Source organism: Aquarana catesbeiana, linkage group LG02 (assembly GCF_042186555.1).
Source record: "Aquarana catesbeiana isolate 2022-GZ linkage group LG02, ASM4218655v1, whole genome shotgun sequence".
Classification (NCBI taxonomy): domain Eukaryota; kingdom Metazoa; phylum Chordata; class Amphibia; order Anura; family Ranidae; genus Aquarana; species Aquarana catesbeiana.
Genome location: NC_133325.1, coordinates 749,806,669 through 749,834,638, shown reverse-complemented (window position 1 = coordinate 749,834,638; position 27,970 = coordinate 749,806,669). Strand labels below are relative to the sequence as shown.

The window sequence follows — 27,970 nt, the reverse complement described above, 5'->3', positions numbered from 1 at the left end:
TCTCAGGTCACTTAAGAAAACCAAGGGCCTTTTAATAAGGTTGGACAAGAACTGCGTAGGGGATTCTTTACTGTTGAAGTAATGATGTGAAACTCCCTTCCACAATTGTTGGTGTCAGTGGAGAGAGTAGATAAGTTCAAAAAGCTCTTAGATGGGCATCTTGGTGAACGCAACATACAGGGGTATGGGAATTGGTAGGGACATAATTACATGCACACTCATACACCCAGACAGGTTGAACTGGATGGACTGATGTCTTTATTGAACCTCGCCAACTATAAAACTATACTCATAGAAGGGGAGAGCACAGATCTTCATCAATGTGCCACTAATGATGATAAAGTGGTGTTTTTTTTTTTTTTGAAGAACCCAATCCACTGTCTTGCCTAATGATACTTTAACTATGTTCTAATGTCTAAGCATTATCCTTTGTTGAAAGAACATGAAACTAAAAATATCTGTATTCTGTTTTCCAGTATTTAAGACTGCAGTCGTATTGGTGTACAAGGACAGCTCCAAGCAAAAGAAGAAGCTTGTACGTGCTTTGTGTTCCTGTAATCTGAAATTTTCAGGGGAGATCTGGGATAAGTACATAAAGATATAGAACACCCCTTAAACTTAGGGAAAAATCACCCTTTCAATAGAAAGGTGGGCTCTCTCAGCAGTCTAACGTGTCCTCTGTCAGAGTCCGAGCAACTGCTCCTCTGTCAGAAATGCTTTCTGCTTTTTGGATAGATGTAGCTGGAATTAAAGCAGCCCGTAGATAATGCAATTGAAGGAAAATTGCTTGATTCCCTCATTAACACAGTCAGTGTTGATGGGGAAATCCCTCTCACAGTGCAATTGTGTTCTGCCGGCACCAACAGTGATCACATGAAAAAAAAATCTGACAGGCTGGTTGTACTAAAGTCGATCAATGGGTCGACTTCTGTACAACCAGCCTGCCCATAGATGGCTCGAATTTCGGCCTGTCCCTGCTGAACCAGCTATGATTCAATCCATCAATGGCTGGTTTAAAGTGATTGTAAAGGTTTTTTCTTTATTTGTTTTTTTTTTTAATAACAAACACGTTCTACCTACCTGCTCTGTGCAAAGGGTCTTGCACAGAGCGGCCCTGATCCTTCTTTTTTTGGCGTCCCCCGGCGGCGCTCCTTGCCCCTACTATTCTTCATCGGCTGCCCCCCCACAGAGGGACCTTTTCCATGGGGGCAACCGTGCGGGCGCGCTCCTGAGTCCCGCTGCTGCGTCCATTGACACAGAGGGCAGGACTTGGCCCGGCTCCCGAGTCACTGGATTTGATTGACAGCAGCGGGAGCCAATGGCTGTCGCTGCTTTCAATCTATCCAATGAGCACCCGAGACAGCGGCTGGAGCTGCTGGGCTCGTGCTCGTCATTGGAATGGACGGATTCAGGTAAGAAAAAGGGGGGGGGGGGGGCAGCTGTAGCACAAAAGGTTTTTCACCTTCATTGAGACTTCACAACTCCTTTTAAGCGGTGAAGGGGGTAAGAGTGTTAGACCACCTTAAAGAATCTGCTGCTTCCAGACGTGTTTTTCTGCAGCTTTATTCCTGTGTTTACAGATCCCACTGGCTTGAACTAATTTTAAGCAAGAAGATAAAAGCCAGACATAAAAGGCATAATTGGGTTTTCCTTTATACCTTATACTTAACTTCACACAAAATAATTTAACTTCAATTGGGCTTTAATTGAATAATCACCCAGAGGAAAGCTTGGTAGACGCAACCTATTACAGTTGCTTCTCATTTTTTTTAGTTAAGTCATTTGAAATGTCGTTCTTTCCTGACTTTTAGGGTGGATCACACAGAGCCTCCATGTTTGAAGACCGCGATCCATTCCGCTTCAGACATATGGTTCCTACAGAAGCTCTGCAGCTGCGAGCGCTCACTACATCAGGTAATGCTTACAGGATCTTTACAAGGGGCAACAACCTGTGGTCAGACGATGGGTAGATTTGCCATAGATGGGTAGATATTTCCTTGAGGGCAGATTGATCATAGGTGGAAAAGATATTTATCTGAAAAAAAATGCACCAATGGAAGGAGTGCCAGACCAAAAGATAAAGCGTCCAAATCAATTTATTGATTTCAGGGGCCAGATTCTGCTGGGCAGTAATTCTCCTAGTCCAGAAATGATCTTCCTGTGTAGATTCACAAAGGAAAGCTCCATTTATTCCATGTATTTATTTTATCTGGTGCTCCTCCATTGGTGCATGTTTTTTACCTGCTGAGTACCCACAGGAGGGTATCCCAGTCGTTGTGAGCAGCCTAATCTGAGCCAGCAAGCTTTCTGTATGTTTGTTTTTGTCCTCTCGCTACTTTGTATGAACGCACATTAAAATCCCAGCTCCTTGGATGCTTAGATATTTCCCTGAAGGCAGATTGGCCATAGATGGCAGATTTCCCTGAGGGCAGGCGGGTGACGGGCCATGTGCCTGCCCTCTCATGAGTCAACAGGGAATCTAGGATGGAAAAGGACCTGGGGGTCCTAGTAGGTGATAGACTCAGCAATGGCATGCAATGCCAAGCTGCTGCTAACAAAGCAAACAGAATATTGGCATGCATTAAAAAGGGGATCAACTCCAGAGATAAAACGATAATTCTCCCGCTCTACAAGACTCTGGTCCGGCCGCACCTGGAGTACGCTGTCCAGTTCTGGGCACCAGTCCTCAGGAAGGATGTACTGGAAATGGAGCGAGTACAAAGAAGGGCAACTAAGCTAATAAAGGGTCTGGAGGATCTTGGTTATGAGGAAAGGTTGCGAGCACTGAACTTATTCTCTCCGGAGAAGAGACACTTGAGAGGGAATATTTTCAATATACAAATACCATACTGGTGACCCTAAAATAGGGATAAAAATTTTTTTGCGGAAGAGAGTTTAACAAGACATTTGGCCACTCATTAAAATTAGAAGAAAAGAGGTTTAACCTTAAACTACGTAGAGGGCATAGGCGTGCGCAGGGGGTGTGCCTGGGCACACCCGAATCACCTTGAGAGGCGCCGATTCCCCCTGCTGCTATTGCACCAATGCCCCCGAATGGGGCTCCTAAAAAAAAAATGTTTTTAAATTTAAAAATATAATAAAAATAAAAAACTACTGACACTGTCCATTGCCCTACTGGCACCAACTTCTGCTCTACTGCCACTGTCCATGGTTTTAATACATTTGGGGTGCACACCCTAATGCAATAGGCTGCGCACACCTATGGTAGAGGGTTCTTTACTGTAAGAGCAACAAGGATATGGAATTCCCTTCCACAGGAGGTGGTCTCAGCGGGGAGCATCGATTGTTTCAAGAAACTATTTAGATAAGCACCTGAACGACCACAACATACAGGGATATATAATGTAATACTGACATATAATCACACACATAGGTTAGACTTGATGAACTTGTGTCTTTTTTCAACCTCACCTACTATGTAACAGAGTACCAGGACAGAACTGTATCAGTGACACACGTGCAGTGCTTTGAGGCCCGGTTCACACATATGCGATTTGGATGCGGTTGCCCCGCATCCCATTTGCATGACATGCGAGTGTGACTGACTCTCAATGGAGCCGGTTCACACATGTCCGGGGGCGGCCGCGGTCCGGATTGAAAAAGGGTCCTGTGCGTCCGGTTTAGGTGCGAATTCAGGCTAAAATTCAGACCCAAATCGCACCGGAACTGGTGTGCAGGTACACATCGGACCCCAGGCACGAACCACATGTCTGAACCCAGCCTACCAGACAGTCCCAACTACCAGAGAGGATAAATATTGCCAACTAGGTGGTCAGAAACTGGCCAATGTTTTTAATTTAGCCCATCATTTAAACTTTTAACATTTAAACCCTAAAACAAAGTAAAGCTTAAACATTTAAAAAAAAATTACATGTGCAATGCAAACAATCTTCTCAAAGTGTTTGTTCTTGTTTTGTTTTTAAAGTGGTTGTAAACCTCAGACCTGAAAAATGAGTCAAGCATACCCCTCTATAGTGTGGACTTGTCTCAATCCAGAGCACTAAGTCTCATTTCTGCTGCTTCATTCCTCTTTTATCAGCATTAATCACTACTGACAAGTTTTACTGACACCAAGAGATAAAAAAATGACAGGGGGGATGGGGTGCTCCAGCCCACGGGCCTGTGATTGACAGCCTCAGCTCTGTTTCTGTGTGCCGTGTGAAGGGGGGTATGTCCCTTCCCTCCAATCGACTCTCAGAGCTCTCCTCACTGAGATCTGCGGAGTGTAATTTTTAGCTCTCCGCCCCCTGTTTTCTGACAGCTCCGGCGAGCTTTATAAATTCTGGACTTTGAAGGAATGTAGAGAATAGAAAACTGCAAATAAACAGGTGTAACTTATGTAGGAGGTAGGTAAAGAAGGGAATGGACTTTAATGGCACTGCACACTTATATCTGTTTAAAATTTCTTTTGCTGTGAAAAAATTTAAAATATTTAATTTATATAAAAAAAGATTAAAATTCATGTTCAGTTTACATTATTTTTTTATTTTTTTTGATAGACTGTAGGAATAGGAAACACTGATGCTCTGGGATGGCGGGTTGGCAACCTGCAATCTGGGCTTGCCAACCCGCCATCCCAGGGCAAGAGGTCGCGGGTTACTGGTTGGGCACCCCTTCTATAGGGGGGGGGGGGGGCAGTTGAGCCAAGAGTACCTGCAGGGGACCCGAGAAGAGAAGGACTGGGGCTGCTCTGTGCAAAACAAAGCAGGTAAGTATACCATGTTTGTTAAAAAAAAAAATCCCTTTACAATCGCTTTAAGGCTGAACCCACAGCCAGATCTGAAACACAAATGAATCCAGCTCTGAATTCATAAGTACATTAAAGTGGGAGTAAACTCCTATGTCTGACTTTTACCTATAGGTAAGCCTATAATAAGGCTTACCTATAGGTACTGGAAATATCTTCTAAACTAGCACATTATGACATTACCTTTCAGGGTACCAAAAAAAAAAAAAAAAAAACACCCAACAGTTTACTACTGCTTTAACATTTTTTAAAAAGATGCAAGCAGTAAATGTACCTTTATTTGAACCTCTTGCAGTAGCCTGTACAGCAGAGCTCAGACTAGGAGAGGGAGAAGCAGCACAAGGAGTGAATCAGCTGTGCTGCAGTGCTCATGTTCAAACAAAAGAGGCATACTTGGAGAAGGAGAGAAGGGGGTAACATAACTGAGCTCATCATGTGCTGCTGCTTCTCCTTTCCATGTCCAGTCACAGGCTGAGGGCTGGGACAATACCCTAATTGTAACAAAGAAAAACCTCCTGTGCTGCCATATGGGGCTGTGTTGGGTGGCAGAACTGTTTGCTTGGCATTCAACTTTGTGGACAGAAATGGAGTAAATGGTCTGCTTTGCCAGGCTTACAATATGGTAGTGCACCATGCTTGACATGCATCCAATGCCATTGATATGTCTTTGATTTTACTACTTCTTTTCAGTTCATTTTGTAACCTGTATTGTTTTTTTTTTTTTTTTTTTTTTTTTTTTTTTTTTTTTCCTTCACTAGATGCTGAAACAAACTCCGTCTGTGAAATTGTTCATGTAAAGTCGGAATCCGAGGGAAGACCAGAAAGGGCTTTTCATTTGTGCAGCAGGTGGGCTCAGCTCTATTGTAAAGAGAGATTTGTAGATTTATAGACCGCTAAGAAATACGCACTACTTCGAGCCCAGGTTCACACTGCTGCGGGATTGAAATTCATTTTCATACCCGCATGACAGTCCGACTTCGGGGGCGATTTCAGAGACATCTGTGCGGGTTCCTGCACAGATGTCTATTGAAATCGCACTCGAAATCGCCAAAAGTAACTTCTTTTGGGAATCAGTGTGGCACTGCAAAGTCAGCGTCGCACCGATTCGGACGGTGCCATTGCTGGCAAATCGCATGCCAAATAGCATCAATGTGAACCTAGGCTAATATATATATTATGTGTTAACCTCTGGGCGCCGGCGGTACGCAAATATGTGGCCTCTCGGCGGGTGGGCCTTAACGCAGAGAAGCTGCATATTTGCGTACCAGAATGTAAATACAGCCTCGCTGAGAGAGCATTCCCAGCACAATTACTGACGGCTAATCGCTCCTGATCACTACTTGCAATTGGGAGCTTTCCGATCATTTGAACACTGTGGCAGCCAATCACAGCAGTCACGTGATCATAATCTCCGCCTCCCGGCATCTGAAACCCCTTAAAGGAGGTTTTGGCACCAAAGGGTTAACATGATGAGCTCTCCCTTAAACCAGGAACTGAGAGTTCGTAGTGCTGAGAGTTCAGACAAGGACTGACAATGCAAGCATTTTCCCCTCTGCCAATGTTTCATAAATCCGGGTTAGGCTGCCCTTAGACAGTGATCAGATGAAATAGAACATTTTCCATTTATCTAAGAAAGATCGTGTATAAAAAAGATCTTTGTAGGGGAACGTCACCAGTGAAGTCTACTTATAGAATTTACATTTTTCCAGTTCTGGACAGTTCTGGACTTTTTTACTAGTGTTTTTTTGTTTTTTTTTGTTTTTTTGTTTTTTTTTAATTCTGGAAATTTTTCACCAGTTTTTGTGTCTTGTTATCCACGTGGGGATATTTGATCACAAACTACAGTCCCAATTCTAAAAAAGTTTGGATGCTGTGTAAAATCTACATAAAAACAGAACTCAATGCAAATCTCATAAACCAATATTTTATTCACAATCGAAAATGGAAAACATCAAATGTTTAAACCTAAGAAAATGTACCATATATACTCGAGTATAAGTCGTTCCGAGTATAAGTCGAGGCCCCTAATTTACCACAAAAAAAATGGGAAAAACGTATTGACCCGAGTATAAGACGAGAGTGAGAAATGCACAACTACTGTAAGTGGAAAAGAGGGTCAACAATGCCCATTTGCAGCCTCACTGTGCCCATTTGCAGCCATAGGTCCACCGAACTTCAAACTCGGTGGTTAAGGGTTCCTAGATGCCCCCTAGCTGCAGCCAAAATTTGGGGTCTCTGAACCCAAAGGGTCCTGAAATGACATTGCTGCAGATGGACACAGTTTAACCGACTTTGGGGCCCCGTATCTCGGGGCCACTTAGTGCTAGGAACCCCAAATTTGATGTGCAAACCCCCATAAAATATCCAAAGCTGGGGTTTCTAGCACCAAGTGGCCCCGAGATACAGGGCCCCAAACCCAAACATCGGTTCAGAAAATGTCAAGCACTTTTCTGCAGCAGAGAATGACATTTTCCAAACCGATTTTGGGGCCCCGTATCTCAGGGCCACCTGGTGCTAGAAACTCCAGCTTTGGATATGTTGTGGACCCAGTTCCACTGGGTTAGCATACCAAATTTGGCGTTCCTAGCACCAAGTGGCCCTGAGAAACGGGGCCCCAAAGTCGGTTCGGAAAATGACATTTTTTGCTGCAGAAAAGTGCTTGACTCGAGTATAAGTCGAGGGGGGCACTTTCAGCACAAAAAATGTGCTGAAAAACTCGACTTATACTCGAGTATATACGGTACCATTTTAAGAAAAAAAAAAAAGGTAATTTTGGAAATTTTTATGGCAGCAACACATCTTAAAAAGGTTGGGACAGGGCAACAAAAGCTGGCAAAGTTAGTGGTATTAACAAGGAAGAGCTGGAAGAACATTTTGCAACTTAGGTTAATTAGCAACAGTTCAGTAACATGATTGGGTATAAAACGAGAATCTTAGAAAGTCAGAGTGTCTCAGAAGTAAAGATGGGCAGAGGTTCACCAACCGGTGATAAGCTGCATCTAAAAATTGTTGAAGGGTTTCAGAATAATGTTCCTCAATGTAAAATTACAAAGACTTTAAATATATCATCATCATCATCTACAGTACATATTACCATCAAAAGATTCTGAGAATGTGGAGCAATCTCAGTGCGCAAGGGACAAAGCTGAAACACAATATTAGATGCCTATGATCTTCAGGACCTCAGATGGCTCTACATTAAAAAAAAAACTGCATAATTCTGTGATGGACATCACTGCATGGGCTCAGGAATACTTCCAAAAATGTCTGTCTGTGAACACAGTTCACCATGCCATCTAAAAATACAAGGTAAAGGTCTAATATGCAAAGAAGAAGCCATATCTGAACATGATCCAGAAATGCCACCATCTTCTCTGGCCCAAAGCTCATTTAAAATGGTTTGTTGCGAAGTGGAAAACTGGTCAGACGAATCGTAATTTGACATTCTATTGGCAACCATGGGCGCTGTGTCCTCCAGACTAAAGATGAGGGGGACCTTCCAGCTTGTTATCAGTGCTCAGTTTAAGTCTGCATCTCTGATGGTATGGGGGGGCTTTAGTACATGTGGAATGGGCAGCTTGCACATCTGGAAAGGCACCATCAATGCTGCAAGATATATATGTAGGTTTTGGAGCAGCATATGCGCCCATCCAGACAACGTCTTTTTCAGGGAAGGCCTTGCTTATTTCAGCAGGACAATGCTAAACCACATACTGCATCTATGACAACACCATGTTTTCATAGTAGAAGAGTCCTGGGGCTTAACAGGCCTACATGCAGTCCAGACCTTTCATCGATTGAAAATAGCTCAAATTGAAGTGAAAAATATGACAAAGAAAACCCAGGACTGTTCAGCAGTTAGAATCCTACATCGGGCAACATTCTTCTCCTAAAACTCCACTGGTCTCCTCAGTTCCCAGACGTTTACAGAGTTTTGTTTAAAGAAGAGGGGATGCTACACCATGGTAAACATGGCCCTGTCCCAACTTTTTTGCAATTGGGGTCGTACATGCATGTTTAATTCCCCTTTCATGAAGCATCCGTTCGATATTACTGGGCAACGTCACGTGTATTTTGTGGCTTTTTTTGGAGCAGAGATAGTTCCTGTTTATGAAACAATATTTTATGGAGAACTCTGACAAATCTGATTTATATCTTGTATGTGGACAATATTAGGGCTTGTGTAAATGTAGTTTTGTTCACATCAAGGCTACTTTTTCTCTCGTTACAAAATCAAGTGGAAGCAGGTCAGAAACTTCTCAAATTGATCTCAAATGTAGGCCATATGCACCGAAAAGCATTTGTCTATCCAAGACAAGCCTTTACCGGTCACCAGTGCATTGTCACTATAAATAACAATTAGAGCTTAATTGAACCTCCAATGTACTCTGCTAAACACATTCCAGATGCATCAAAACAAAAGCTTTTCAGTGCCCTACATTTTTTTTTTTTTCTAAAGCATCAACAGCCGGAGAAAAATAGCCTGTCCCCTGCCAGTTTTTTGCTGAGAAGGACCCTTTGTGCAGCAGTCTCTCTGCAGAGGTCTAATATGTCCCCTACTGAGACAGACCTATAGCTCTACAATCAGCACATACAACCCCCCCCCTGTTTTCCAGCCCTGTACTTACCCCATCTAGGTCGCAGGCGGGCAGGGCTCCTACGGGCGGCAGCTTCCATCTCTTTTCCTCCTCCCTCCTTCTCCTAGGCGTCCAATAGGATCGCATGTCTGTCCTTTCAGCCAATCGGGTGATGGGTCTCAAGACCCGTTACCTGATTGGCCGGGAGGAGGATCAGTGTGACAGTAGTGAATATTCATTTGCTATTATTACACAGCTGTGTGGGCTTAGGGAGCCCCCCCGAGTCCACCCTTTTTGAAGCCTATTAGAGCCTCTGGCTCTAATCACGTGCGTCAAAAAAAAAAAAAAAAAACCCATGTGCCCCTAATGGACTTCTTATAGGCTTACCTATAGGTGAATGTCAGCAGAGGAAGTTTACTTCCTTTGTACACTGCAGACCAATCTGTGCAGGAAAAGTGACAGAGGTTGGGACAAGCTTCATATACCCTATAACATGCAAAGGAGGCTTACAATGGTCACTTTATATTCACATGGTTTAACCACTTTCCTACTGGACACTTTCCCCCTCTTCCTGCCCAGGTCAATTTTCAGCTTTCAGCTCTGAATGACAATTGCGCGGTCATACAACACTGTACCCAGATGAAATTTGTATCGATTTTTTCACGCAAATAGACCTTTCTTTTTGGTGGTATTTAATCACCTCTGTTTTGTGTTTTTTTTTTGTTTGTTTTTTTGCTAAATAAATGAAAAAAGACTGAAAATTTTGAAAAAACAAAACAAAAACATTTTTCATAGTTTGCTATAAAATTTTGCAAACGTGTAATTTTTCTCCTTCACTGATGTGCACTGATGGGCACCAATAGGTGGCACTGATAGGTGGCACTGATAGGTGGCACTGATAGGTGGCACTGATAGGTGGTACTGATAGGTGGCACTGGTGGGCACTGTTCGGACTGCACTGATAATCAGTGTTGATGTCTCCTTTAACAAAAGCCGGTTATCGGCTCTCAGCGGAAGGAAAGAAAAGCCTTGTGTTGACATTTGTGATCAGCTGTGATTGGCCCTTTACCCTGATCTGTGATCAGCTGTGCCCGAAGCCAAAATGAAGCCAAACTCCAGCTCACACTTAATAAGAATTTACAGCAAGCGTTTTTGTTTTTTTTCCCTTTGGGATAAAGGTTTTAAATGCTGAACATTGTACGCACCCCTGTCAGTGGTCTCAACTCTCTAACTGCTACATCTGTAGGACAGCTTGTGTTCAAAAACAGACTTACCGGCCAGATCACCAGGTGAAAATAAGGGCAAAAATAAACCTAACGCAGCAACTTTATGTAAGAATTGGTAAGCTGCAATATAATACATGTTTGCTGTTGGGTTTAATATCGCTTTAAGAACCCCGGAAAGCATTATGGTTTGTCCCAATCTTTGTTGCTTTTGCTGGCCAGGTTAGTCCATCAACATGTAATTTGAAGAAAAATATAAATAAAGGCGTGTGAATAAATACTGAATACTATAATTACGGGAATAACCTGCATACCGATATCAGAAAACGAAATATTTAGTGCTTTAAACAAAACTCTCTGCTATGCACTGTTTGAATCTAAGTTGGTAACACAATAAAATCCATTTATAATTTTAGAAAATTAAAACCCTTTGTTTAAAAAAAAAAAAAAAAAAAAAAGTGATGAAAAAAAGAGGATAAGGCACCTCGTTTAGTATTAATAGTTTATAAGATTTTGGAAGTCAACCAGGATTTTTGTAACTTCGTAAAATCAGGAGGAGACCACAGGATGTTTTTCCTATAGATTACCAGAAGGGTGCATAATAGTCTAGACTACATCTAAAGCTGTGCTTTTAGGGATGCAGATAGACCTATTAGAAATAACTATGCTGCCTATACACACAGCAATTTACAGGTTCTTTCACCTATCGGCATCCAGCTTTGCCAAGAATGGAAAATTCAGTCTACAGCAGTTTATGTCCCTCATAGGTCACCTTGATTCATTTGGCACAATTTGATTTTGAAAAATAGAAAACCACTATCGCTCTATGTTGATAATTTCATCCATAATGCCACTTTGACAAAAAGGGGGCAGATATTTTCAGCTATTCTAGAATGGTCTTGAGTAACCTATTGCACACATGTTAAGAGAACAGTAGAGGGCACCAACATCTAAGTGTAGAGGATTTATTTAAAAAAAAAAAAGAGAAATAATACCAGCACCTCCTGACGCATCTCTGCACCGTCTACCCGCATTCCCGCCAAACTCTGCACCACCCTATGGCTCCACAGAAGGCTTGACTCTTAAGACATGTAATTATTTCTCCTCATGCAGTGAGTGCATTTTAACCCTTTTTAATACCTTTTAAATAAATCCTCTCACTTAGTTGGCGCCCTCTCCTGTTCTCAGGCTCGAAGCTGCTGGCTTTGACAAAAACCTGCTAGGTTTATGGCACGCATTTAAAGTAGAATTAGGGCCAAAAGTCTTTTGGCACTACTTCTCCTGTAGGTAACCAGGAGTGCACTTATTTCGTCACTCCTGTAACCTGGGCTAAAGTCCACTGTCGGCTGACGTCACTGAGTTGGATCCTAACTTTAAAGCCACCCAGATTCCTGACCAGCAACTGGCTCAGCCCCTCAGAGAGCCTGAACCGGCCGCTCCTGCCCCCTTCACAGCCAGTCACTGCAGTAAGCACTGGAGGGGCAGAGCAGAGAGCCGGTGACTGACACTCACCAGGTGTCTGCAGCCTGAAGACTTATGCCGCGTACACACGACCGGACTTGGCATACTTGGTCCGGCGAACAATTCGATCGTGTGTGGGCTCCAGCGGACTTTTTTTTTTTCTCAAAAGTTTGACGGACCTAGAAATGAAACCTGTTTCAAATCTGCCTGACGGACTCGAGTCCGGTCAAAAAGTCTGCTCGTCTGTATGCTAGTCCGACGGACAAAAACCGACGCTAGGGCAGCTATTGGCTACTGGCTATGAACTTCCGTGTTTTAGTCCGGTCGTACGTCATCACGTACGAATCCGTCGGACTTTGGTGGATCGTGTGTAGGCAAGTCCGTTCATTAGGAAAGTCCGTCGTAAAGTCCGTCAAAGTATGCCAGTCAAAGTCTGCTGTAAAGTCCGCTCGTGTGTATGCGGCATTAGGGCTCTTTCACATGGGCTTTCCACTCAGTGGACTCCGCTTTGCTTAGTGGGGGATCGATCCGCTGAGCTGGCATATGACAGGTCGGTCTCCACTCACTGTGCAGAGATGGACCTCTCAGAGTCCCGTTCTCCTCTATGGGGAGATCGGATGAAAACAGACTGCCTGTCCATTTCCATCCGATCCGCCAGATGGAAAATAGGGTTTCCGTCCATCTGTATTTCATGGACAGGATTGGATAGCGATAGAGGTGCATGGAGCGTCCGATCAGAAAAGCCTGTGTGATAGGGGCCTAAGAGTTGAACGATCAGTGGTGTTTGATCGCTCAGTTCTCGATCTGGAGCCGGCGGGGAACAGATGCAGCATCGGAGCGATGCTGCTTCCACCTAGGTGAGCATGTAAGTTTATTTTGCTTAGATCCCGAACTTCTCTTAAGTATATGTATCACCAATGTCAACCTGGGCTGGAATTATGAAAGACCTGATGCATATAGAGCTCCTGATAGCAGGGGGCTTTGTCAAGATGGATCTTTCACCTCACATCCTCGACTGAGCCATGCTCAGGACCTCTCAGTTATTCCAGAACTTCTTGACATCCTAACTACCTACCTGCTTTTGTTAAAGAGGAACTTTGGTCCTGTTGTAAAAAAACACATCGGAAGCTACAAATACTGTAGCTGCTGACTTTTAGCAAACAGCTTAGGAGTCCAGCGCTGTCTTCACTGGATCTGATCCTTTGCGCCAGCTTGCATGGCCCCACAGCCTCCTAGGACATGTGCCGTTTCCCAGGAGGTTGTAGTCAGGCAAACTTTTGTAATTCTCGCCCAATAAACAATTGTGGAAGTGGGAGCGGGTACCTGTCAGAAAAAGCACCCGCACCGAGAAAAAAAACAGGAAAGACCAATTCTCTTACATTGGAGGGGAGGAGATGGTTGAGCAGATCTTTATACCGTATTTAATGGAAAGTCAGCTTTAATATTATGGGGTTGATTTACTAAAACTGGAGAGTGCAAATTCTGCTACAGCAGTGCGTAGTAGCCAATCAGCATCTAACTTCAGCTTGTTCAATTAAGCTTTGACCAATAAAAAAAAAAAAACTCTGAAAGCTGGTTTTTATGCAGAGCTGCACCAGGTTTTGCATTCTCCAGTTTTAGTAAATCAATCCCTAGATGTCTACCCCCTAACCTATATAGGGATCGCTGCCATACCGAACAACTATACCCCTTTTCGCTCTTACTTTTCCATCTCAAGCCCCCTCCTTTTTGTGATAAACAGTAGCTTGGAATATTTACTTTATATCCTTTATTCTTGTTGAAAATTCATTTTAAAAGGGAAGTATGGGAATCAGTTTTTTGCAGATTCATACTTACCTAGCTGGATGCAGCTTCAGTCCCCTGTCAGATGTTCTCCCACAAGAACCGAGCGATCAAACACAGATTACTTGGTTCTCAGGGCTCCTTGAGACGAGAGCTGGTGACTGTCCCCCTTGCTTACTGGAGCACTGGGCTGTGGAGGTGGCGGGAGCAGCCAACTGAACCGGGTGTCTGTCTAGGCATGTGGGCAGATCCCAACCATATGGTCGTGATCTTGCCCAAGCCTGGACCGTCTCTGTGACATCAGCCAACAGTGGACTTCAACCCGCTGTCTGCTGAAAATGGGTCACAGGAGTGCAGAATGAACTGCTTTCCTGTGATCCACAGGAGAATTACAGCCAAACGAGCTTTGGCTGTACTTTTCCTTTAGCTTTAAAAGTATGTAAAGCTGAAACTTTTATTTCTAGTTTTTATTGGAGAAGATTGGTACCTCGGTTACATTTTTTTTTTTATTGCTGCTGGTGTCCAACTTTGGAAGATTCACCCTCTTTGTGCCCTGGTAATAATTGTAATAGGAAATCAAAACGTTTTACAGGTGTCACCAGAACAGGAGGCAAGGGGAAATTTTCAAAAGGGGACACCTGTTGCTGTGATCCATATCAAAATGGAGATTTCCCATCACTTTTGGAAATGTTGCTTTTGTTTCCTGTTTCTTGTCGTGTTTCTATGACAGGAAGTGAATGCAATGCTCCCAAATAAAAATACAAGCAGAAAAAACTGACCATGATTTAACCATCACCTATTCATAAACCCTAATCGCTCTTCATTAAAGAATAGGCCACACACGCTCTCTAGAATGTTTCTTACATTGGAATAATGGTCCTCTGAATGTGACTAAGGTTTTGACAGCAGAGATTGGTAGAGTTAATGTTACTTAGGGAAAGCTAGACCACAGCCATCTATTTAGAATGTCCTATGTATACAAAAAATATTTTACTGCATGTATCGTAGGTCTGCAATTCAAGGAGTATTCTACAATTTATACATACTCTATCATATGGTTTGCAGTTTTGACTTGTGCACATGTGAGCACTCTAGCAGCGCTCTACTCCCTCCTGTATAACGTTTGTGTCTTCCTATCTCTGCAGTTCTCCAGCTGAAAAGAAGGAGTTCCTGAGAGCAGTGCATTCTATCCTACGGGACAAGCACAGGCGGCAACTGCTGAAAACTGAAAGCTTACCAAACTCCCAACAGTATGTCCCATTTGGGGGGAAGAGGCTGTGTGCACTGAAGGGTGCTCGCCCTGCCATGAACAGAGCAGGTAATGACATTATGGCACACCACCCATCATCCAAATGTCTTACAGCAAAAGCAGTTTAATACCAGTCAAGGCTCAGATATTGTTTTGAAGTTGCATATCAAGCAAACTAACTTGATTTACACTGGTCTCCAAAACTGTTTATAGACAGCCATTATCTTGAAAAGGGCCACTTCACTTCCAAAAGCACCAGACATTAGTTTTTTTAGGCCTGTAAGGCTTAGAGGGTGCCTTGGCTGTATTAGATAAAAGTCCTAGTGGGTTTCTTACAGAAGAAGCATAGGTAATGTTTTGCATGCAGAGCTGGGTGGTCTTAACCACCTAGGACTAGCACCTAGTGTAAGCTCATCATAACTCACAAAGCTATCATTTAAGGAAATCTCTGTTGTCGGAGAGGAATAGAAATATCTTTCTGATGGAGGCTGCCATGGATTGCCTTTCACACTGCATGCTGATCCCAGGGCAGTGGAGCAGTGGTTCAGCATCACTGTGAGACAGTTACGACCTTAGGTATAATATGCTGCTTATAATTCAGAAAATGGCAGCTTCCAGCAGATAGCTGTTTAGCTTAATGACCGGGTTCCCTGTGAAACAGATGCATGTGGAAAAGAGGTTCTCCGGGAATGAGTTTTTTTTTTTTTTTTCCCCCATATTCACAGTAGAGGGAGATTAACACCTGTCAGGCCGTGAAGTTCAAATAGAACTCGCCACTTATGCCTTAAACATGTTGGTAGGTTAATTAGCTGCTGTCTAAATTGGCCCTATTATGTGTATGTATGAATGTGAGTTGGGGACCATAGATTGTAAGCTGCTTGAGGGAAGGGATGTATATACAATACAGCCCTCAAAGTTTCCACTCGCCTGCTTGCATTAGGAGAGTGGAAATAAGCTTAGGGTGAGTGTGGAGCCGCATCGGAAGGTGGGGTGGGAGGGGGATGGGCACCGCTGGCAGGCTGGGTTAAACGGGAGCCGATACTCCTCCCAGCCTCCGCCCCCTGTCATTCTCTTAGGGCCTCGCATACAGCGGGAGTCGGCAAAGAACTAGATGAGGTGGGGGCGGGATGAGGCAGGGGGTTGGCCGGGAGCTGCCAAAGTTTACTTTTCTTATTAACTAACTAGTGATTGGTTGCTCAGACCACCTAGCAACCAATCACCAGCTTGTTAATAGGAAAAGTTAACTTTGGCAGCTCCCGCTCTGCTGTAAATGTCTCTGCACCCTAAATTGGTGAATGTATCATTCATTGGTTTTTATTTTATTAATGCTATATTTAATATAGCAATAAAATATTTACTTAACAAGGCAGTAATGATGTGTACAGTGTCTATAGTAACCTATCATATTTTATCCTTATTTTATCACTGTCAATGAAATATGCTTTATGTTAATATTGTTGCTAATATTTATTTTTGTAACTTACTTCTGCATAAAACATTTAACCATGTCATTTCATGAGCTAATTTAGTGGCCGTGTTTAGGGGTGGAATTAGGGGCAGGGTAGGGGTTGGGTGGGGCAACTGGTGGTGATACTTGTTCAGTTCTATGTATATCTTTGCCATTATTTCCCTTTAGTAGTCAGCCCCCTTTAAACATATTAGATCTTTGACCAGAGCTGAATTCTGTACTGTTGTTGGGGAATTGATGAGCGCAGGGTTTTAAATCCCTAAACTGCTGTACTTGTAAATGCAAAGATACTAACTATTTTCTAGAGAGCCCTTTAGGATTGGTTACGTTATTATTATTATTATACAGGATTTATATAGCACCAACAGTTTAAATTGCGCTTTACAACTTGAGGGTAGACAGTACAAATACAATACACTTCAATACACTAGGAATCAGAGGGCCCTGCTCCTTAGAGCTTACAATCTAAGAGGGAAGGTCAAGAGGTAATAACTGTGGGGGATGTGCTGATTTGAGAAGATAAATGTACAGTTAGGTGGGGGCCAGATAGGCTTCTCTGAAGAGATGAGTTTTCAGGGATCGTCTGAAAGTGGATAAAGTAGGAGAAAATCGGACGGATTGGGGTAGAGCATTCCAGAGGATGGGAGAGGCTCTGGAGAAGTCCTGAAGGTGAACATGGGATGAGGTGACAAGGGAGTTTGAGAGCAGGAGGTCTTGGGAGGAGCGAAGAGAACGATTAGGTTGGTATTTTGAGACTAGGTTAGAAATGTAGCTGGGGGGCCAGGTTGTGGATGGCTTTGTAAGTTATAGTTAGTATCTTGAATTTAATTCGGTGACTGAGTGGAAGCCAATGGAGGGATTGGCAGAGGGGTATAGCAGACGCTGAGCGGTTTGTGAGGTGGATGAGCCTGGCAGCAGCGTTCATGATGGACTGAAGTGGGGATAGCCTATTTAGAGGTAAGCCAACGAGGAGGGAGTTGCAGTAGTCGAGGCGGGAGATGACCAGGGAGTGGATTAGAAGCTTTGTTGTGACATTGGAAGATTTTGGAAGACATTGTTTAGACCTGCAAATGAATTTCCACAAAATTTTAACAAAAAGGTCTAGTTTCCTTTTTCTGATTGGTTCTTCTCTTGTACAGTTTCTGCTCCCAGTAGATCTCTTGCCCGGAGAAGACGCCTCGTTAGGAACCGCTTCACCATCGACTCAGATACAGTTTACTCAACAAGCCCTGACAAAGAGCCTGACCCTGAACCCGAGCCCAAACCACCTCAGCAGACTAACAACAGCGGTGACACTGACCGCTGGGTGGAGGAGCAATTCGATCTGGCCCAATACGAGGAGCAGGACGACGTGAAGGAAACAGACATTCTCAGCAGTGATGATGAGTACTGTGAGTCCATCAAAGGTGGCTCTATGGAGAAGGATCTAAGCGACCAGCTCGAAGCCACTTCCCTCTCCAACAATTCAATGGATAACATCGTCCAAAACACTATGAGCACTCACGCTTCCCGTATGACCAAGTTTAAGAAACAGACTGCCTTTTCTGGAATGAACGGTAGCATAGAGAGCACCACCGAAGAAGTTATATGGGTAAAACGGGATGACTTTGTACCAGCCAGGAAACTAAACACAGAAATCTGATAGTCACTTTTATCGCTCTGTACAGGTCAGAATAGGTGATGACGTTCCATGCACTGTGGAGATGTAATCCTCTAGACTGCACACTTGCACACAAAACGTTGGCAGCTAAATTGGCCGCAGAGCGGTACTGGGTTACAATAACGCAAATGCAGAATCCTGTTACATAAGCCCAGCATCCTTCAGTCACTAGCAGGTCGGGGCTGCTATCATTATTATTATTAATTTTTATTTATTAAACAATCAGGGTTGGACAGAAAAAGGGTAATGTACAAAAGCGGTAACAAAGACACAAGGCAGCGCCGAGTCTTGTCGAGAGAGCACAAAAGAGGGACTTGTGTTGTGATCGCTCTGTTCTTTGCTCCCTGCACTTTTCCCTCGTTTTATGAAATTTGTTGTGTTGATATTCCTTTTTGCCCCATCACTGTAAAAACATGTTCTGCTACTATAGCTTTGTATTTAAAAAAAAAAAAAAAAAAAAAAAAGTGTTTTAAGGGGTCGTTTGGAATATGTGCAGCAAAAGTCGTTTTTGTTCTAGTTTTACTTTTTTTATTTTATTTTTGGCCTATTCAATGGTTATTTAAGTCATGTTACAAAATACTTTTAATTACATGTCAAGCTAAAAAAAAAAAAAGTGTAATGATGCCAAACTCTTCAGAGGTGGAAAACTTGAAAAAGAAAAGCCTATAGGTCTTTATTTTTTTCCTTTTTTGTATTTATAGCTTTTTAATCCAGGGACACCAGGGGATAAGGGGCATTTTATGTTTTAAGCCTTCAGAGAAGCAGATAATCTAGTCTTTCTTAGGAGATAGCACACACTAGTTTTTATACACATATATATATAAATATATATATATTTAATACAGAGAGCGTGGGGAAAATAAAGCTATCCATAGTTTTACAAGAAGCATATCCTAATTTTTCTAAGTCATTCTTCCATTCTGGTGGCAGTGACACCAGCTTAGACCCCACCAATTCATTAACCATTCCAATAGGGATTACTTTACATTACAATAGGGATCTCATTACTTGTATGCTTCATCCTTACTTTTTAAATGAGAGGTCCAGTCTGTATAATAATAAAAAAAAAAAACAGCTGGATCCTCTCCTCCTGTAGCACCTTCGGGACCCTCGTCCTGATGTTGTTTGCAATGCTTGAAGGACTTAAGTCCAACCATTCCAAATAGTGATAACTTCGGAAAACCATATTAAAGTGTATGTCAAGCCAAAACTTTTTCATAGTTTCTTGAGATTGGGAAATTATTAGAATCCCTGACAGTTTTTTACTGCTAGTCTGGGCTCCGTTGGAGAGATTTGTTCTCACTTCCCATCATGCTGACAAGGTTTCACCAGACAGGAAGTGAGGCGATCTCTCCAGTAGCAACACAGACAAAAAATGCTTTTCTTTAGTAGAGTAGAGTAGAGAAGTCCCTGTCAGATTTTAAATTTCTGTCCATCTCTCCCACAGCTTTTCCTTCACTTCCTGTCTTGTGGAGCTGTTAGCAGGAAAGGAAGTGAACAAAGCCCCGGATAGCAAACAAACAAAAAAAAAAACTCAACAGAGGTTCAGATGCTTAGCCACTAAATCCAACACGAGAATAAAACTTTTAAAACGTAAGGGTATATTTGTATTGAAGTACCATAATTTAATAATAAGTGGCACTTGTGTTGAACTGTGGCTCAATACCAGTAAACACCAGGTGCTGTGGTAGGAGATGACTTTGTTTTCACACTATACTTATAAAAAAATGTTTCCATGCAAAAAAGAGAAGTAAATATTTCTCCTGCCACTTGCCCCACCGTTTATTTTATTTTTTTTAAAGAAACTGTCTTCGAGATGTCTGTTTGCTGGTCCCCTGCTATGCTCAGTGGTGTCTCCCATAGACATGTCACTAAATACCACATTGGGGTAGGGGTTGGTGGAATGAACCACTGAGCATAGCGTGGAGGGGAGGAACCAAGAATCCAGCATTCCCTGAAGAATTGGTTTCTGAAGAGTCTGATCAGCAGGCTGGTGGCAGGAGAGGTAAATATTATACCATCTTCTTTCCAGGGAAACCATTTTTGGAACTTTTAGCAGACAAATTAAAACTACTGTTTAAAGACCATCCCAAGCTAATATTGGTTTTAGGTGGTCGTCTCTAGGTCAATTCTTCCTCTATTTTTTTTTTTTTTTTTTTTAATCAAGGACTCCACAGGGAGTCCACACTAGACATTCCCAATCATGGCTATTACAATGCCAAGAGGGTGTAATGCTCTATTCTCCATCAAATATATTCAGTTGTTAAATCCCACAACAAGAGTGCAACACCTACTAATAGGCCTGGTAATGGTAGGTCAGGAACGACGAAGGGGATAACTCTCCACCAAGTGCCCCAAGAAGTTGGCTAGTTATATAAATATAACCCACTGGCTTCCATCCAAAAGCAATATGACCATTTTGGATGCACTTGCTCTTAATTTTAGTTTAACCTTTCCCCCCCACCAGCCCATTCACCATACTACATGACCTCCACTATATTTTTAATAAAGTTTTAACTCCGTTACGTTGAACGTTCGAGGGTTCATTTTGTGAAAAGAGTTTGACATCTTCATGTTGTGATAACGTGGTGGAAACATCTACTGAAGATCTTCTGTGCCGGGGGCCTCACGGAAAGTGAAAACCTTTTTGTTTGTTGCTTTTTTTCCTGGTCTTTCCTGGAATGGTAAGATGTTAAAGTCAATATTCACAATGCTAGCTATGGTTCCATTGTGACGTGTAAAAGTGAGGATGTAATCTTGCTATGCTTTGCAGTCCTAGTACAACTTATTTTGGTTGGTGTGACAGTGAATCTTGCAATCCATGAGCAAAAGCTTCTGACCAGATTTTATTTTTTCTTCTTTTCGTAATTCTATTGTCATACTATGCCATGCGCGGTTCACTAGTGTACGCCCCCAACACGATATACAGAGACAGTGACCAGTCCTGTGGTGTACCGTTCCAAGCTGAGATATGGTCCATTGTGAACAACTGGAATTTCTGGTGCTTTTCTAGGTACCGTTATATGTACATATTGTCATGACATGTCGATGTCAAATGTTCTTATATATTTCTTTTATAAGCTGAAAGAAGGTCTATTTTTATGTTTTTAGGTCTATGAATGAAAAGTTGTAAATGCCTGTCAAAAACAATAAAATATGGAATTAAGTGGTTTGTTTCCAGGAAGATCTTATTGTGTGTTGCACTTCTCATCTGTTCATGTTCATAATCTATACATGCTTCTAATATATGAACGTTCCAAGATGGTTAAACATCATTAGAAACGCCGCTCTCCAGACCAGCCTGTGCAACATGAAAGGAGAGAGCAGCTTCATACATAAAAGAAAACAACATGCAGCTCCAGTATTTCCAGTGAACAAAAATGTGAAATATAAAATATGTAACAAGCAAACGCAACTTGGGCAAGTGTTTTATCAATAATATAACTATGATCATAAAAAAAACAGATTCAAAAGATAGTCTTATGCAAGAAATCATGAAGAGAAGATCCAACACCTTCACATGTCAAAAAACAGTCCTAAAAGAGTGTTCAGAGATCGGCCGCCACCTCCCCATGAAATCAACATTTGCCAGATGCAATGGCTGCCATTAAAACAGTATGCACACCTGTGTCTTTGATGAACATTCACAGCAAGCATAAAAAGAGAATAGGAGGGAGACCATGCATCCTCCTATTCTCTTTTTATCTATCACCAGGAATTTGGAGACATTTGTCTGTTTCTGGAAACAGTCCAATAACATATCTCTATATATATTCACAGCAAGCATATAAATCTCGCCCGGTAGGCACATCAGAAATACTCCTCGGTGGGATTAAGCTGGAGTGAATAAAGCTCACCAGGTGCCAAAAAAATGCTCTGATAGTGTAATATTTAATATAAATCCATATATTGTTAAAAACAAATATAACACAACAACGTCAGCACTAGCAGCTCCTCACCTACGCGTTTCGTCCACTAGGTTCACCCCACAGCGTAGAAAATCCTTTATTTTTACTTTTGTCCTAAAGAGCAGCTTCAGCCTGTGTCTCTCCACCAAACAGGCCCCTGACATGGTTTGCCTCTCGCACATGATTTAGCCTCAGTGGGTGGGGCGAAAACGACAGTGGGCGTGGTTTGGCAGAAAAATGTGGGCTGAGGCTGCTCTTTACCTTCATGTTGCACAGCCTGGTCAGGAAAGCAGCGTTTTCTCTATTGATTGACCACCTTCTGGATGAGTATACTGACACACCAGCACCCTACTAATGTGGATCCAGGGATGACATTTCTTTGTAGCTTCGAGCGGCACTCCAAGTCTATATTCCAAGATGATTTGCTGGCATACATGATACGCTGCTAAATGCACACACCAGTAAAATGTGAAACACAATTTAAATATGAATTCCAGGTGGCTAAAAAGATATTAAAGCAGACCTTCACCCTCCTGCGGCACTCCCCTCCTCTATCTGATATCCCTCCCTCTCCCCCCACAGCACAGATCAGGTTTTTTTTTTGTTTCCTTATTTTATTTTTCTTGCTAAAAGACTCAACCCATCCCCATCTTCCGGCAGTTGCCTAGGCAAATGACGCCGGTGCCCTGGTGTCTCCTGGAATACATGATGGGCAGTACCATTCAGTATGGAGGAAGAGGGCGGGCCAAACGTGCTCGGAAGAGCTGCCAGGAGGCAACATGGCGAATCCAGACCGGTGCAGTGGCTGCAGAGAGGAGGATCCTAGCAGGTCAATGCTAGATTTGCTGGCTGGGTGAGTATCCTTACTGTGCAGAACACTATCGGGTAAACAGGGGAAAATAAATATTAGTGGGAGGGGAAATGCTGAAATTCCTCTTTAATGCAGCTCTGTAGTAATTTAAGGGCTATTACATTTTTTTTTTTTCAAAATCAGATTCTGGTAATATAACTTACAGGTATTTTGATGATTGTTTTTTTATTAAATGTCCTACTTTGGTGCTTCCTTTGTAAACTGTTCCCCAGCTACGTTGCTATATTGCTGTTCTATGTGTGCTGCCTGTGCCCCCAGGAATTATGGAGTGTTGTATGTGCCTGCTGCTGCTCTCAGCTTCTCCGGAGGTAGCTGAGGGTGTCTGTATATTTAAGGCCCCACAGCTATAGACCTCAGGGCAATCGTTGGCAACCAGTTCTCTTATATGTCTATGCAAATGTCTAGTACAGTAAGATCCTTACACAGTGTTCTAGGAGTTGTGTGCCACCCAGTCTCCTCTGGTAGATCCTCAGAAAGGGAAATGACAAAGGGTTCCTCCAGACCTGGACTCTGAAACTGCATCTATTTTTAAGCTCTCCTCCTTGGCCACCTAGTGCAGCAAATAGTGAAGCCCAAATGGTGATCTCTTGTCTTCGTGATCCTTCTCCTAGGGCAGCAGCTCCAGGACTAGTGGAACCCTCCCTGATGAAGAAAGAACAATCTGTTCAGGCCTCTTGTCTATTTATCTTCCCTGCCACCTTCTAGATGCTCCCTGTCAGGGATTGGCCACACGGTCCACAAAACATTCTGTAACTACTGAGCCACAAGTGAGAGTTTCAAAGATACACAATATCTAAAGAAAAAAAATACAATTTTAAAATCTAAATATTTAGATAATTAAACATAATTCCATATACTTTATTGCACACAATATACAAATGGAGCCAAAACTTTATCTAAGCCTACCTTAAAATGTTATTAAACCATCCGTTGGTTGAACTGGATGGAGTTGTGGTGATCTGAGGCTACCTGCACCAAAATGCACAGGCAGCCAATGAGGAATAAATAGGGCACACATGCACAGTGGCTTGGTGGGACATTGAAGGACAAGGAGGGGAACATAGACCAGGAGGTATTGAGAAGGGCATACATGCATACTGGTGATAGAATTATGAGACACCATTCTGAGGAGGGGGGATAAGAGTGCTTTCTAGGAAGCCATGAGTGCTTGTTCCCTGGCCACAACTTCAGGGAAGAAGTGCCCAGGGACTTGGAGGCTGCAATGGTAACGAAACAATGACGAATAGTTTCTGGACTTTTCTGAAAGAATGCATTTAATTTCTTCTACTCTATTGGAATATACCCGCTAAATGCAATGAAGGTAAAACATGTAAGGCTTTAGTACTACTTTAACCACTTGCTGCCTGGGATAATTTTTCACACACAGGTTAAAATCTATTTTTTTCCTAGAAAATTACTTAGAACTTCCAAACGTTTTGTGAAATAAAATGGTGGCGATATTTGTGCAGTCTTCAATCAAAGGCAAATTTTCAAGAACAAATACACTAAAATGAATTTTAGTGCACATAAACACAATAGCCAATTTGTTGGTAAAATTAAAAAAATGTTTGCCATGAATAGGCAACAAACTATAGTGGTACCTGAAATTTGTCAACGGTGGTACTTTAAAAGCCTTTATACTGTTTACATACACATTCGGGCACCTTTACATTTGTGTGCTTGTTTGTTATTTTATTTAAAAAAGTTACTTTTATATTTTTATTTTTTCATTGTCAATTCATCATCGTATCATTTTAACTGTTGGACAGTCAATCGCTGTAAAAAATGATTGCATGGCTGCATCCATGAGCTGCTTATAACCATTTGCTGACAGGACATTCAGCGGTCAGCAAGTGATTAACCACTTCAGCTCTGACAGGTTTACCGCCTTTCTTGACCATGGCATTTTTTGCGATATGGCACTGCGTTAATTTAACTGACAATTGCGCGGCCATGTGACGCTGTACCCAAATAAAATTGATGTCCTTTTTTCCCCACAAATGGGGCTTTCTTTTGGTGGTATTTAATCACTTCTGCGGTTTTTATTTTTTGCGCTATAAACAAAAAAAGACCGACAATTTTAAAAAAAAAATTTAAAAATTTACTTTCTGCTATGAAACAAACCCAATAATTTTTTTTTTTTTTTAAATCACACTTCATCAATTTAAGCCAATATGTATTCTGCTACATATCTTTGGTAAAAAAAAAATCCCAATAAGCGTATATTGATTACAAAAACAATGGTCAGTACTAAAAAATTATGTACTGTCACTGTACTAATGACACTGGCAGGGAAGGGGTTAACATCAGGGGCGACCAAAGGGTTAAATGTGTTTCTAGGGCAGTGTTTCTCAGCTCCCATCCTCAAGGTCATGTTTTCAGAGATCTGTGTTCCTTTTCAGCAGAAACACAGACCGCCGTTCTGCCTCTAGTTGGGGGCGATCAGTGGGTCCGGGCGGACAATTACAGTGGGAGCAGGTCGCCGGCGGCGTGGGTGTGTGACACAAACCTGGCAGAGGCGATCACGTACATGTACGTGATTTCTCCTATAGGAGCCACCGCCCCGCAGTATTAGTACATGGGGCGATCGGCAAGCGGTTAAAGATAAACCTCATTAAAACACTTAGGTGTTACTCAGCAACAAGCAACTGCTGTCAGAAGTATTAAAAAACTGTCTCGGTGCTGAAGGTCAACAGAAGGAAAAATCGTCCCAGCATCAGTGGTCAGAGGGAAGAAAAGTGACCTGGTGTCACTGGTATGATATATTCCCTAAGGGTCAGTGGTAAGCAGAAAGTTAAAACACCCTGGCACTGATGTCAGCAGAAAAAAAAGAATGTGCTAGCATCAGTGGGAGGAAAAGATACCAAACATTGGGGTTCAGTGGAATACAAAAATAGTCCAACATCGAGGAAGTGTTGCCAACCATCCCTAAAATTGCAGACAGTTCATAAGAAACACCCTGATTTCTTTGGTACGTAAATGTCCATGGAAGGGAGAAAACTGTCCATAAATTTACAGAGGTTGGCTCTTTCCTCACTCACAACTAGTCCCCCTGGCACTGCCCGTCATGGGCTCCAGAGTCCCACTGCAACGGGCTCCTGCTGGCCACCTCCTAGTAGTGCCTGTCCTCCCAGCTTCTGCCTTTCCTCCTGGATTCCTGGTCCTGCTGAGAAGAGAACGTAACTGGGGGGAGGAAATGAAAATAAATGGTCAGTGTATGCATTTATACAAGCCCAGTTGCAATTTGCCCTCCCCACCTCTTTACCTGTGCAGACCACTTGCACAACAGAGTACAAACTGTAAGTCTAACCAAGACTTCCCTTGTTGCTCTTCATCTTGACTATTTCCTCGTTCCTCTGTAAGGCCAGCTCACTGGTTAGACATCTGTTGTTCCCGGGACATGGAGTGGCTTTGCAACAATCTCAGGTGTTTGGGGGTATTAGAGTTAGAAATATTTATTTTGCTCCTTTCCAGGTTATAAATGTTTCCACTCAATTTTCACATTACTTTCCCTGTTAGATTTTCCTAAGTGGATTGAAACAATTGAGTACTGTCTGTGATCCTATTTTATTTGCACTAACATACAATGATTCAGGACAAATGTTTGGGGTATGTCCCCTTCTTCAAGATCCAAGCAGTAAGTAAATTCAAATGGGAAAAAAAATATGAAAGCTGACAGTGAGAATCTTGGGTGAACACATAAATGAACCCAAAAGTATTGAATCCTCCAAAAAGAGGTAATCTCTGGTAGCTTCCCTATTTCTCTCTCTACAGGTTACCTTTAAGTGTGTATAAAATCCCAGACACATTGTGAATCCCGGTGCTGTATTCTTTCCACCTGTTCTTGTCACATTCCTGGTATCAACCTTTATAATTTTCAGAGGCACAGAGTGACTGTAGATCACATGTTCACTAAATACAGCTTCACTGTGCTTAATGGGTATGTCTTGTGCTTAGCAAGGCACCTATAGTCTCACGGATACAAGCTATAATTTGCCCGTCATTGACTCAATGTTAAATTCCTACTGAGCTCAACCTATGCAAAGCTGTTCAGGGGGGATCTACTGCAAGTCAGCTCTGCTATTACTGTCTCGGCACTGTACAATATTTGGACAGGACACCCTGGCGGGTAGTTCTTCAAGCACACGTCTGCGCGTAAAGATGAACTGGATTAAAATAATGTTGTTTTGGAATAAGCATAGCTTCTAACCATACGCCTTCTACAGCTAAATGCCCCTGTGCCGCCTCCTCCACAGCTGTATGCAATTAAGGTTTATGTATAGAGCGTATAAATAAATGTACTATTTACTGCTAACTTTGTATATTAAACTCAACTCTAGTCAATCCTTTTTTAGTGTAGGAGGGTGATAAACAACTTTTTCTTTGCTGTCTCTGGCCCTGGTTTGCCAACAAAACTAGTTGTATTCAGAGAACATAACGGCACATGCCACTAATATGCGTATATGTGCATCAGGAAGCATGCATGTGTTGTGAATATCAGGCAACACTTTCTAGCATGTTAACCTGTAAGCAAGAGGTTAGTTCCCGTTTTTTGGGAGCCCTGCCCCTGGGAGTAATTGACAGTTGGGTCTGTAGCACCCTCCTAGTGTAGGATGCTAGGTAAATTTCCTTAAAAATCAAGGACGCGGTAGTAGTTTGTCCTGGGATGTTCAGGGTTTCACAGGTTGGATGCTTGATTGCTTCCCCCTGTCTCTGGAAGAAGCTTATATTTCAGATAACAATCTGTGCCATTTTTAGACACCTCTTAAAGTGGTTGTAAACCCTTATACACCACTTTTACCTACCTTGCACCGTTTAGAAGATATTCACTATATCAGCATGTGCCAACGTCATCGGCACATGCGCACTGAAGTAACGACTTGCTCGTGCCGTTTCTTTAGCTGCTGTGCTGTTACCAGCCACAGCGGTGTGCTGGGTCCGCGGCGGGGGCTTTGATCTAAGGTAAGTATTTCGCAATGAGCTAGTGTGCTATTCATACTAGC

At 42.5% G+C, this 27,970-nt stretch overlaps 1 protein-coding gene across 5 annotated transcripts in view; it reads left to right on the top strand.

Annotated features, from left to right (window-relative positions):
- The window catches only part of TIAM1 (TIAM Rac1 associated GEF 1), a 607,717-nt gene extending 586,363 nt beyond the window's left edge, over positions 1 to 21,354 (top strand). For all 5 annotated transcript variants that reach the window (XM_073617108.1, XM_073617106.1, XM_073617107.1 and 2 more), the window contains 5 exons: positions 477 to 535; positions 1,812 to 1,914; positions 5,527 to 5,614; positions 14,957 to 15,129; positions 17,668 to 21,354. In XM_073617108.1, the coding sequence (XP_073473209.1) occupies positions 477 to 535; positions 1,812 to 1,914; positions 5,527 to 5,614; positions 14,957 to 15,129; positions 17,668 to 18,170 (926 nt within the window). In that variant the 3' untranslated portion in view covers positions 18,171 to 21,354. The remainder of the gene's footprint in view (positions 1 to 476; positions 536 to 1,811; positions 1,915 to 5,526; positions 5,615 to 14,956; positions 15,130 to 17,667) is intronic.
- The last annotated feature ends 6,616 nt before the right edge of the window (positions 21,355 to 27,970 follow it).